The sequence below is a fragment of the Nicotiana attenuata genome, chromosome 7 (assembly GCF_001879085.1).
Source record: "Nicotiana attenuata strain UT chromosome 7, NIATTr2, whole genome shotgun sequence".
NCBI lineage: Eukaryota > Viridiplantae > Streptophyta > Magnoliopsida > Solanales > Solanaceae > Nicotiana > Nicotiana attenuata.
The window spans coordinates 6,111,640-6,125,067 of record NC_031995.1 but is presented as its reverse complement, the minus strand read 5'-3'; the positions used below and the strand labels follow the sequence as shown (position 1 = coordinate 6,125,067).

General features: G+C 34.6%; 2 protein-coding genes and 1 pseudogene across 3 annotated transcripts in view; 2 read left to right on the top strand and 1 right to left on the bottom strand.

Moving 5' to 3' along the window:
* The window catches only part of LOC109229808, a 6,910-nt gene extending 5,913 nt beyond the window's left edge, over positions 1-997 (top strand). The window contains exons 3-4 of the mRNA XM_019395360.1: positions 148-308; positions 415-997. Of these exons, the coding sequence (XP_019250905.1) occupies positions 148-308; positions 415-997 (744 nt within the window). The remainder of the gene's footprint in view (positions 1-147; positions 309-414) is intronic.
* Positions 5,778-8,284, top strand: LOC109228606 (annotated as a pseudogene). The gene is made up of 2 exons (XR_002068409.1): positions 5,778-6,836; positions 7,319-8,284. The product of XR_002068409.1 is annotated as a 3,9-dihydroxypterocarpan 6A-monooxygenase-like (transcript).
* LOC109228607 (2-alkenal reductase (NADP(+)-dependent)-like) lies at positions 8,723-11,825 on the bottom strand. The gene is made up of 6 exons (XM_019393755.1): positions 11,433-11,825; positions 10,582-10,762; positions 10,296-10,462; positions 9,963-10,045; positions 9,696-9,822; positions 8,723-9,279 (listed from the first exon to the last, which is right to left on the bottom strand). The coding sequence occupies exons 1-6, from the start codon at positions 11,682-11,684 to the stop codon at positions 9,025-9,027; spliced, it is 1,065 nt and encodes a 354-aa protein (XP_019249300.1). The 5' UTR covers positions 11,685-11,825; the 3' UTR covers positions 8,723-9,024.

Below are 13,428 nucleotides of genomic sequence, written 5' to 3'. Positions count from 1 at the left end.
ATTCAATTGGGTTATTGTAGACCGACTTACAAAGTCCGCACATTTCCTACCAGTAAAGACGACAGATTCTGCAGAGCAGTATGTGCAGTTGTACATCAAAGAAATAGTCCGATTGCATGGTACTCCAGTTTCAATCATATCTGACAGAGGCCCTCAGTTCACAACGCATTTTTGGCAAGCATTTCAGAAAAGATTAGGTACCAAGGTCAATCTGAGCACCGCTTTCCATCCACAGACCGATGGCCAGGCAGAAAGGACCATTCAGACTCTCGAAGATATGCTGCGTGCATGTGTTATAGATTTTGGAGGTAGTTGGGATTATCACTTGCCACTTATAGAATTTGCTTACAATAACAGCTATCAGGCCAGCATTGGTATGGCTCCTTATGAAGCGTTGTATGGGCGGAGATGTAGGTCTCCAGTGGGTTGGTTTGAACCAGCAGAGGTGCCGTTGATTGGTCCAGAGTTTGTTTATGAGGCCTTGGAGAAAGTTCAGCTAATTAGAGAAAGACTTAAAGCGGCTCAGAGTCGTCAAAAGTCTTATTCTGACAAGAGGCATCGTGAGTTAGAGTTCATGGTTGGTGATAAAGTGTTTTTGAAAGTTTCACCAATGAAAGGAGTTATGAGGTTTGGTAAGAAAGGGAAACTTAGCCCTAGATTTATCGGACCTTATGAAATTCTAGAAAAGAAAGGAAACGTGGCTTATAAGCTAGCGCTACCCGTTGAGTCGTCCTCTGTTCATCCTGTCTTTCATGTGTCTATGCTTAGAAAGTACATTCATGATGAGTCGCATGTAATAACTGCTGATACCATAGAAATTAAAGAAGGCTTGACTTATGAAGAGGTACCTATAGAAATTCTTGATAGGCAAGTAAGAAAGTTGAGAACAAAAGATATAGCATCGGTAAAAGTTTTGTGGAGTAATCATGATTCAAAAGAAGCTACGTGGGAGGTCGAGGAAGATATGAGGAAGAACTATCCTTATTTATTTGAGTAACAAGGTATGTGAACCTAGGTTTGGCCTGACATTTATATTTCATTTATTAAATACAAGTTAGCAAGTGTTTATGTCCTTCCTAGATTATATTTAGTTGTTGTAGTGATTTAGTTTATGCCGGAGTATATTTAATTCATTAAAGTGATTTACTTTTGCTAAAGTGTTGTGCTTTAGATTCTTGTTAGTTATTGTGGTACCTCCTTGCCGGAGTGTGAGTAATTAATTTATGAGCTCTGTATGGTGCCTATGAATGGCCTTTTATGGTATATTTGGTTGTTGTTGGCGTAGTTGTGGTATTTGTGACAGGGATATTTTTTCGAACAGTCCAATTTACAAGGGAAACTCTGCCGAAATTTTTGAAAATTTAGGGAGTTAGCCAAAATTTGGAGTCCCTTGGAAAAGCGAGTAGTGCTAAGAAAACATAAGAGGCTCAAGGACCTAAGAAATGATTGTTAGCGTAAGAATAAAGCTTTAGCAACATTCGAGGACGAATGCTTTTAAGGAGGGAAGATTGTAACACTCCTCAAATCTATAGAAGTTTCAAGACCCGCTTAATATAGAATTTAATTTTTTATAAATCTTAAATTATACTTTTATTACAAATTAAAAATCCTTGTGATTGATTTTGAGTTACGTCCCTATTTATAAATAGTTGGATATATAATTATGGGAATATTAATAATTTTAATATTATTAATTATTAAAAGTGGGTATCATTAAATATTAGTTAAGTTAAAACAAAACAAAAAAAGGGGAAAAGCAATAAAGCAAAAAAAAAAGGAAAGAAAAAAAGGAGAGAGGGGCCCATAAAATGGTTGGAAACGTATTCTTTAGGGCAAAAGGCTTGAAAGCCTTAATCAAAATACAAGTCTGAAGTCTCAAAAGTCTAACAAAACAGAAGCTTAAACTCACGCAAGCCTCATACAAAGAAAAAGGAACAGAACGAGAAACAGAGGCAGCAAGACGATTTACGCAGACAACGAAAATCCTAGGGTTCTTTACAAAGCACTAATTCTTGAACCCAGGTATATAAAAATTTCCTATTGTCAATTATCCTAAAGTAGTAGCAGGTAAGAATTTGAATAGTTAATTCCCTTCTTCCTCTATATCAACAATAAATTTCATATTTAGGTGTAGTACTTTAAAATTAATTAAAATGCACTGGTTGTTGTAGAATCAATTGTTTGACGGGTATAAATTGGACTGGGGTCTACGTATTGGCTCAAGGAGTTTAGAGATGAGTTGAATAACCCTTTACTAAAGTGGTTTAACTCACAAAAGCACGCACACAAGGTGTTTGATGAATTGCATAAAAGAGTTAATATATACTTAATTGGAGTAGTAAGTACCTATTAGCTTAGAATTATTTTCTAGCTAAAGTCTAGGTGATTATTTGGATATATGTGCATAAATTTCAGATTTTTATGCTATTCTTTGTACTTAATTGGAGTAGTAAGTACCTATTAGCTTACAATTATTTTCTAGCTAAAGTTTAGATGATTATTTGGATATATGTGCATAAATTTCAGATTTTTATGTTACTCATATATGCCATTTTCATGTTGAAAATTCATGAAGGATCAAGAACCTTTATAAATACTTTTGAATGTTTATTTCATTCTTATGTCATGCCTTACATTTAAGGATACCAGTATGAGTATGTATAAAAGATTTAGACTTGAAAAGTCACAAGAAGAAGTTTTAGAAAGAAAATATTTTGGGAGTATCCTTTATTCTGAGAAGGGGTCATCGTCCAGGCCGAGGGTCCTGACCAAGGCGTTGACTTCCTGAAACTACTTGTGCCAAAGTAGGGAGCACACGAGCCGAGGGTCTTGTTGCTGAGAAATTACTTAGCCATGCTAAGGTATGATACATGAGCGCTGAGAACCATGAAGCGAGTGGCACCTCGTGGATTGGGCCTATTCGATCAAGTTGGGATCGAACTCGTGCCGATCACACAGGGACTGAGACAGAATTAAGTCAGAATAGTTGGAACTCCCAAAGTATAAAGTGAATTATTTTTTTTTTATATAGGAAAGAAAAAAAAATTTTCTTTTAGAATATTCATAAACTACTATTATGCGATTATTTAGAATTATTCTTATAAGCTTTATGCTTTACATGCATTTAGAACCTTTGCTCATAATGTATATGTTATTAAAGTTTCGCCCCTGTTGTTGAGACTCACTGAGTACAATGGATGGTACTGACGTTCCCTTTTGGAAACCTACGTTGGTCTGCGGTACAACGTAGGAACCGGATTTGCAGGCGAGCAGGCTACGAGTTAGGACTTCCTTCGCTTCCCGTGCTATTGGTGAGCTCCGCTTTTGTTCGTGGAGTATTCCTTAGAGTCATCTTTCTTTAGTTATTTCTTTGTTACTTAGAAAACTGACCAGGAAATCTCATGCCCTGAGCAGTGCGTCAGTTTATCAGTAGAGGCTTCATAGACATAGTCATTGGGTTGAGATTCAGATGTTATTTTATAATAACTTAGCAATAATTCAGTAGTTACTACGAGTAAAGTTTTGGAGTTGATTTATTTAAATATTTGAATTAATCAAAAGTATTTGGTTAGAGTATTGCTTTGTTGCATATAAAGTTTGGAGTTATAATAGGTTTGATAAGCAGAGATGGTTCGCTCGGTCATGTTTAGTGATCGAGTGCCGGTCTCGGCTTGATCAGAAAATGGGTTGTGACAGAAGTAAAAACTGAACATGAAAAAAAATGATATGTGTATCATTTGTGTATCACACATGTATCATATTTGTATCCATTGTGTATCACATATATATCTATGTATACCTGTGTGTGAGATACATGCGTGATACATGCGCTGCAGAAGAATTTTTTGAACTCGATTTAGTTACGAATTTTGATATAAAACCAGTCCAAATCACCTCCAATCTTCCTCAAATTTTGTATATTGACTTATCTATATGTTTTCAAAGAATTTCAACTATACCCATAGAAAAAGTTCCTTTTTGTTTGCTTAGAATTTTGGAATATTGTATATCTTTTTGTATTTCATCATCTTATTTGCTACCTCATCCATGAAATTTCCTTTCCGTCTTGCATCTAATGCTGCTAATCACGCTTAAAAATATAGAAGGAGATTTTTGCGTGATTCTCTGAGAGAAAGAACCTTATTTATTTGGTTTTTCAATTTTTATATGTGCTTGGCTAGTTTTGATAAGTCTATGACTAATGGCTAGAGGTTGGCAAATTAAAACTTACTTGTGATATTTGTATAAGTTCCCTAATTCATATGGAGTTTACAAAAAAGTATAAGCATTCAAGAAAATGTAATATGTACCGGAGAAAAAAAAAAAAGGAAAATTTAAGTTTAGCTTTCTTTCTTTGAATCGTGTGCCAAGTACTTCTTAATCAACTGTGGTTAAGTTATAGGAGTAATAAGTTTAAGGTTAGAATTAGACATGTCAGGTAGTTTGATGTATCCGCTGAATGTGTACAAGTCTTTTTCTACATAAGACGGGATGAATGGCCGTGAGAATTCATATAGCCGATTGCTTTCTTTGCCTTTGAAAATATTGCGTATAAAGGAAAAGATAGCCAGTCTTCTTGGGCGGCTGACAGTGTTATGTAAAAAGGACCAGGGAGGATGCCCGATTCGGTTGAAAGCCTCACTTCCTCCCTCGATTGGTCCAACCTTCTCTATCAGCTTGTTCCGGTAGAGGATCATGCTAGGGTTAGATGATCCTTCCACCCTTGCTTTCGGATTTTGATCTGCTACTTTATCTGGTCAACATAGGTCATCGAAAAAATCTCGGAGATTAAGGTAGTAATTTAGAAGTAAGATGGCTGTCTTACCTCCTCTTAACTTTTGTGGGAATGCAACGTCAACTCTAAGGCATGTACCTTTATCTTTTTCTAGGTCGTTCTAGTTTCTTATATTTGAGTATGATATTGTATCGATCTTAATTTTATTATCAATAACTCATATATTTTTCTTATCAATAACTCATATATTTGGTTCTTTCTGTATGGAAAGATCCAACATTCTTTAATTTGAGGGATAACTCGTTTTTGAAATGTCATCTAACATATTCTATTGGCAAAAAAGACTCTTTTCTCATGGAAATATGGAATTTCCATTAGATAAATTTTCAAGTTGGCTGCTTCCTCCATGGAACCTGTACTAACCTTTCCTACTCATATTTAAAAACAACATGCATAAATGATCACTTTCATTTCTAGCTCCTCTTTAGTGGTTGACAAATAGGATTAAAAAACACAGTTATCCATCAATATTATTCACTAAAAAATTGATTAGATAATGAACTTTTTTGAAATTGTAAAATATGAATCGGATAAGATGCATATTATCCACTTAAAAAATAGATAACGAACGGGTTTAACATTTACATTCACAAAGACTCAAATTGGGGTCCTCAAGTTTGGGAGACTAGGAATTCTCCCAAAAATAATCATATTTAAGAAGCTATGGATAATATGGTTAATTAACCCATTTTTTATCCATATTAAATATAGCTCGGATCGAATATTTTATCTATTTTTACAATTTACATTATCCGTTTCTGACCCACCTATATCCGATTTTACTGGCCCGTTTGCCGACACTACTCCTCTTCCTCTAATTGGTTGATTAAGAAATATAGAAAATCAGGAAGGATGAAATAATTAAATTAAATGATAATCTCCTTTTGTCGCCTATGGATGGAATCTATGGTTTCTTTGTGGCATCTTTTCTTCTCTCTCTCTCTCTCTCTCTCTCTCTCTCTCTTTTTTTTTTTTTTTTTTTTTTTTTTTTGCATTTCGTTCCTTTCACCCTACTTGATTACAAAGACGTTCCAATATTCCAAAATACTTTAGGCCTTGTGTCTATAAAAAACACACAGAAGTTAAAAGTGTAAATCATCTCATAATTAGCAGCCATGGCAATGAATATTTCCATAGAAGATCAACCTCATATCTTGCTTTTCTTCATCATCTGCTTAATATCTACTCTAATAATAGTTCAATCCTTTATCAAGAATCTCAAGCAATCAAACAAGAAAATACAACATCAACCTCCTAGCCCGATAGCATTACCAATCATCGGTCATATGTATCTTCTTGGTTCTGTGTTACACCAGTCGTTTCAAAAATTAGCATTGCGCTATGGACCATTCATGTTGATCCGTGCTGGTGCATCATCCTCATATATAGTGTCGAACGGCGCCATAGCAAAAGAAATTTTTAAGACCAATGATGTCAATTTTGCTGCTAGGCCAGAATTTGGCTCTTCAGAGTATCAAATTTACAAAGACACCTTGTTTTCCACTTTGGACTATAGCAAGTATTGGATTTTTATGAAGAAAATTTGCATGACAGAGATTCTATCCACTCAGCAGATTACAAAATTTGCTGATGTAAGGAAGGAGGAAATGATGAAATTGTTGGAATTTTTCGCCAAGTGTTCAGAACAAGGGGGGCTTGTGATGTTGGAAATCAACTCATGACTATGACAAATAATCTTATTTGTAGACTGACCATGAGCACAAGAACATCAACTAATGTCAATGAGAGCGCGGAGATAAGAGAAATCGCTAAGGGAATAACATTACTTTCAGGTCAGTTGAGCTTAGGTGAAGTGTTTGGTCCATTGAAGAAATATGATCTTCTTGGAGCTGGAAGAAAGGTTAAAGCGTTGTTGCTTAGGTTTGATAAGTTTATGGATGGGATAATTAAGAAACACGAAGAGGAAAGGCGCGCTGGAAGTAAAGACAGGAAAGATATGATGGATATTCTTCTGGAAATTGCAGATGATAAAAGCACTGAGATGAAGCTCACTAGAAATGGCATCAAGGGTCTTTTCTTGGTAAGAATCATCTCCTCATAAAAGTGGATCCACGATTTAAACTTAACGCGTTCAATCTTTACATTTGAAATTTTAACAATTGTTGAAATTTTAGTGGCTTTTCACATATATATACCTATGCTCTATCTAAACAATGCTAGGTTCAGTTGATGGTTCTTTTATTTATTTATTTATAGAAATTAACTTAAATAGTCTTCCGCCCAAAGCCTCACGACAACATAAGTTAGCCTTATGAATTGAATCTTAAGTAAGGGTACCCCAATTTTCATCAGACTTTCAGTGAAGTAGGAGCTCGCTCCCTACCTAGCGGTACTTCCATGGCTTACCTCTCGAGCTCCAGTTTGAAAGGCAGTTTCTTCGAAAACTGTATATATTATTTATATTTAGTGTATAACAAATGTATATTGGCTAGGAGATGTAAATATTTTTGATTGAGCGGCCAAATATGTAACTTCCCCTTCTTTTTTGGCCTTATTTAATAGGATCTGTTCTTGGGAGGGACTGATACAACAAGTGTTGCTTTGCAATGGGCGCTCGCGGAGCTGCTAAACCATCCAAAGGCAATAAAGAAGCTGCAACAAGAGATTGACAGAATAGTTGGGGTAAAAAACAGATTGGTTGAGGATTCAGATATACAAAATCTTCCTTATCTACAAGCTGTTGTCAAGGAAACTCTAAGGTTACATCCTTCATTGCCCTTAGTGTTCCGAAAATGCAGGGAAGATTGTGTGATCAATGGCTACAAAATACTTAAAGATTCTAGGGTTGTGGTCAACCTTTACGCGGTTAATAGGGACTCAAATGCATGGACTGATGCAGATGAGTTTGTACCAGAGAGATATCTTAACTTGAACGAGAACCTTGCGATCGAGCCTGATGAACTGGAGGCCATTAAAGAAGGCCAGAACTTCTGTTATGTGCCATTTGGTGGAGGAAGGAGAGGATGCCCTGGTGCTGGACTTGCAGCAGCAGTATTGCATAGGACACTTGGTGCAATGATCCAATGTTTTGATTGGAAAATTAAAGGTGGAGAAACACTTAATATGGAAGAAGGAGCTGGATTTTCTGCTGCCATGGTTTATCCTTTGGTTTGTTATCCTGTTATGCGTCTTAAAAAGGACAGCCCGGTGCACAAAGCATTCTGTATTCGCACAGGGGCCGAGGAAGGGCCGCAGCCCGAGTAGTATAATATAGGCAGCCTAGCTACCCGATACAAGCATCAGTGGTTCCACGGCTTGAACTCGTGACTTATTGGCCACACGGAGACAACTTTACTGTTGCTCCAACTTTATTGTTATGTGTGTTAATCCTCTAGATATTGCCACCATTGCCAACTGATTGGACTACTTTAGGAAGGAGCCAAAGGTCTTAATTTTAGTCCAGAAACTTATCTGATGTTGTTACAGTCTGATTTAGTCAATGTCATGTTTATTTGCCTTCATATTATATATCATTGGAAACTAGTGAGTGGTAGAATCTGGATTTTAAGTATGAATCTTTGAGGGAACATAACAAAAATAATTGCCATATCAAAAAATTGATATTATTAGACAAAAGGTAAATTTAAAAATTAGAGTTCGGGTTTTGGATCTAACCTCTCACTCAAGAAACTGGTAAAAGTCCTTTACTTTTGTTGCATCTTTCACAGTCTCAATCCCCGTCAGACCAGACTGGGCTGCATTTGCCATACCTTCATACCTTCGTCCCAATGTCCTGTCCCGAGCTACTTTATTAAAGCAAACTTTTGCTCGTTGACTGCGTCTTTTAGTCGAAAGCTATCCTTATACCTCTTCTTACACAAAGGCGGATCTAGGATTTCTAGAATATGAGTGCACCACTAAAGAAATGAGAAAAGAAAGTATAAAGTAGGAATCGATCCACGTTCCTTTGGGTAAATAACTCAGTATTCAACCAAATGCATTATTCAATCTTTTTGAAGCATGGGGCCCGTAGATAATATTAGACCAATTATAAAAAAATATATACAAAAAATATCTAGTTTGACAGAGAGATCATGAGTTCACATACCCCATAGTCTAAGCTATAAATCCGCCCCTGCTCTCACCGATGGAGTGCAACATTTTCCTCAGAAGACCAAACATAACTAACAAGCATAAATAGACACATATTGTCTATTTTGGCTTATTTATTCCATGGATAATAGGGAGAGTGAAGAGGGAATTGTAGTTTAAGGAGTTACTTGAAGAATTACTTTTCCAACATTAGAGCTAGAAAATAGAGATGCTAAACTCTCCAAAAAACTCCCAATACCATTATATATTTTGTGCTTGGAGTTTATTTTTCCCTCTTTTAAGTAAACTTCCATCTCTTTTATGAATTCCTCAAAGTGGTTATAATATGAACCTACCATAAACCCTTTCATCATAACTTCTTTACCCACCATGTTCAATAGGTTCCTAACCCCTTCTCTTTCTGTCCAAACCTGCAAAATCCAAAAAAAATAAATTTTGGTGATTAGAGTTTTTATTTTTATTTTTCAATAGCTTGAAAGGAAGATGGGGAGACTTGGAGCAACAGTAGAGTTGTCTCCGTGTGACCTATGGGTCATGGATTCGAGCCGTAAAAGCAATCACTAATGCTTGCATTAGAGTAGGTTGTCTATGTCACAACCTTTAGGGTGCAACCCTTTCCTGGATGCTGCATGAACGCGGGATACTTTGTGCACCGAGCTATCCGTTTTTAATAGCGAAAGGAAGAAAAAAGCCCAAGTTTGTACAAAAATTAGAAATTTTTACACAAATAGCCGGTCAGGTTTATTGTTTACTTTTTCTAATTAGTATATATAGATTATATATGATTATACACATATTATACATGGATTAAAACAATGAAGGATACCTTGTTATACTCAGATATCATCCCACAAAGTGCAATACGAGCTCCGTGGTTAACATGATTAAGAACAGCCTCAAGCATTTTACCACCAACATTGTCAAAATAAACATCAATCCCATTTGGGAAATATCTGTAAAAGGTAATACAATAATATTGAGCATGTCAATCGCTAGAAATTAAAGTAGTCCAAGGAAAATAAAAAGATTTTACTATAGCTAGTAATTAGTACTACCAAAAACCTAAAATTTTTGAAGAAACAAAGAAATTTACTTGGTTAATGCAGCATCATAATCTGTCTCTACACGGTAATTAAAAGCATCATCGTAACCACATTCTTCTTTCAATAGCTTCACCTACACATAAATAAAAAAACGAGTATCCAAATCAATTACAAGTCAAATTAATTTATCTCCTCTAGAAAAGACTACAACTTTAAGGAACCGAGTTATATCAAGACAACTTGTACAAAGCAGCTTCTGAAATCGTTCTAGCGAGTTGTAAAATCTTAACCTAAATTTTGTAATTGGAAGAGAAAAAGTCCCATATTATATATACGTTTTAAGGGCATATAGTAAATAATTTGGGATATAAAACAAATAATACCTTATCATCTGAACCAACACTTCCAACAACTCGACACCCTTTTACTTTGGCTAGTTGTCCAGCTATAATTCCAACTCCTCCCGCTGCAGCCGATATGTACACATTCAATCCCGCTTTAGCATTTCCTATCTTTTCTATGCCCACCCACGCAGTTATACCAGGCATTCCTATAGCACGGTCAAGAAAAAAAAAAAAACACATAATTACGTGATCTTGATTTAAGTTTAAGACTGTAAAAACGACAATTAGAATCGGAGGAGGAGAGGTATTACTATTAGGTATATACCTAAGCAACTAAGATAATCGGGCAACGCAATCCCAATTGCAGGAGTAATCTTCTGAAGCAAATTTGAGGGCATAACACCAAATTCTGAAACAGGGCAAATACGGCTAAGTACTATATCTCCCTCTGAAAACTTGGCGTCCTTAGATTGAATTACCTTCCCAATTCCAAATGCTCTTATTACCTGCAATTTTTCATTGTATTAATTAATATCAGCATACTAGTGTTATACATTTTTATTACTTCTTTTTTTTGATTTCTCACCTGGTGTTCGGTACCTGCATTGGGGCCCGACTAAATCCGAATTCTATAGTCAGGGCTCGAATCCGAGACCTTTGGTTAATGATGATGGAGTACTTACCACTCCACCATAACCTTTGTTGGTCACCCTCTCTTCTTTTTATATGATATGCATTTATAGCCATCGAAATATCATGACATATAAGACTATAAGTTCTGAGGTTATTTTTGATACTCCGTCAATGTTAATTTTCACATTTTACCCTTATTGACGTGCATTTATTGCCATTGAAATGTCATGACCTATTTAAGATTATAAGTTTTGATGGTACTTTTGATACTTCCTTTATATCTCTTCAAATTACCATTTGTCTCTCCTCAAAAAATTTAAATCATTTATTGAAGCAAGAAATGGATTTTAAAACAAAATTACGGCCTTTTAATCTTTAGTAAAGCGTCATATTTTTTTTGACAAATTTGTTTTGGTTAAAACCACACTTACCTTCGATCGGACTAATTGCAGTATATAACAAAATTTTTTTTTTTTATTTTAGTTCGCGATCAGTCTAACACCATCACATAAAATCAGACTGAGAGAAGTCAAGATAGTAAACCTGGCCAAGTGGAATTTGAGGAAGAGAGAGGCCATCATCTAGACCACTCAATTGAGTGCGTACATATGGATCAATGGAGACATAGAGGACTTGGAATGTCACATGTCCATCTGGAATGGAATCAGCTCTTAGCGATAAACTCACAGTACGTAGCTTAATATGCTCAGAATTGGGAACACCTGTCGGTGCATAACTAGCAACGTACCACTCTCTGTTCTCCACATCCGTCGACGCAGCACCAGTAGCAGCCATTCTCCGTGTTATAGAGTGTGTGTGCGTGATTTGTATGAAGAAGAGATTTTAAGATGATATAGGCACTGAGGAAAAGGCGTAATACATTGAATTTTGGTGGATATTTAAGCGTCCCCAGACGTATAGTGGTGATCTTTGACACCTTGTGCTGTAGTTTTCCTAGTCTAAATTAGAGGTGTGATATTATGTGGTGGAGAAAACAATGAATAGTTTCCTTTTGTTCAGTGCACGTTTTTTAAATGTTCTTCTTTCCTTATAAATAGCGAATGACACTTTCAAATACTCAAGTATTTGAATAATGTTATAAGGGGTCGTTTTTTGTTCGAATACAAGGTATACACGATAGATTACGCAAGAATTAGTAGGGTATAAATTAGTAATGCAAAGAATGTAATGTAGTGATTAATAATGTGAAAATTATTTTTTTATTTTTTTATTTTCTTGTTGAATATTTTTAAGGAAAAAAGAATAAATAAATCTAAAGAGTGTGATGTTAGAAAATAGTGATTGAAAACGAGATTGAGAATGCTTGAATGACTTTTCTTAAAGAAGTTATTGCCCTTATACATATTTTGGGAAAAATACAAACAATTTTCTTCAGGATACAACAAGCCACTAATTGATACTTGTAGATTTTCTGAATCACTTTGTAGGGAATCACATGTTTATTTATAGAGCAAAAGCCAGGCCTTTTTCGAAAAGTCACTTTACTTCATTAACAGATGTGTCTGTTTATTTGAATATTTTAAATTCAAATAAAACTGATTTTCTGTTATAGAAATAAAAAATAATAAATTAATTTAATAACCGGCCCGACTCAAGCTCCAAGTCCAAGTATTTAATATTAATACACACACACACATATACATATACATATATATATATATATATATATATATATATATATATATATATATGTATATGTATAGAAATAAAAAATAAAAAATTAATTTAATAATCGGCCCGGCCCAAGCTCCGAGTCCAAGTATTTAATAGTGTGCATTCTTAAGCAAATACATAGATTGGACAAGAACTTAAAAAGCCCATAAAGTGGCTTTAGACCACCTATGGAGTCAATTACTCAAATGGTCACTCAACTATCCCAAAATTATCTCCTAATGTCACTTTTCTTTCGTTTGTAACAACAAAGTCACTGAACTATGCCTATTGTGCTCAGAAGGTCACTCAACTAGATTTTTCAGATTTTGGATTGCCAAATACCCATTTTACCCTCTAAATTATCAATATTTATCTTCTGTTTATTTTTTTAAACTTTTCAATATTATGATTTTTTTCTTTTTAATTTATATTATGGACTTACCTATAGAATAAATAAATATTATTTATAAAATAAAAATAAAAATATTTAAGCATCTATAATGCTGGAATAACAAAATAATGAGCATAGTAAAAAAATTAATTAGAATAATTTATTCATAATAATAATTTTAGTATTAACAACAAAAATTTAAAAAACTTATTTACACAATTCAGAATGAAAGAAAATAAAGGTTGTAAAATAAATATTCCATACACGTAATGTAAGAATAATTATTTAAAATAAAAGTATTTTTATAATGTACATTATACATTCTTGAAAATTATTCTCAATTATATTAATATGTTTCTACCAACTTTCCGACGACACAAAGTTATGCTGCCGAAAATAGGGAGACTATTTGTATAGGGTAAAATATGTTATGTTAAGTCGTGCATGAAATATATATATATATATATATATATA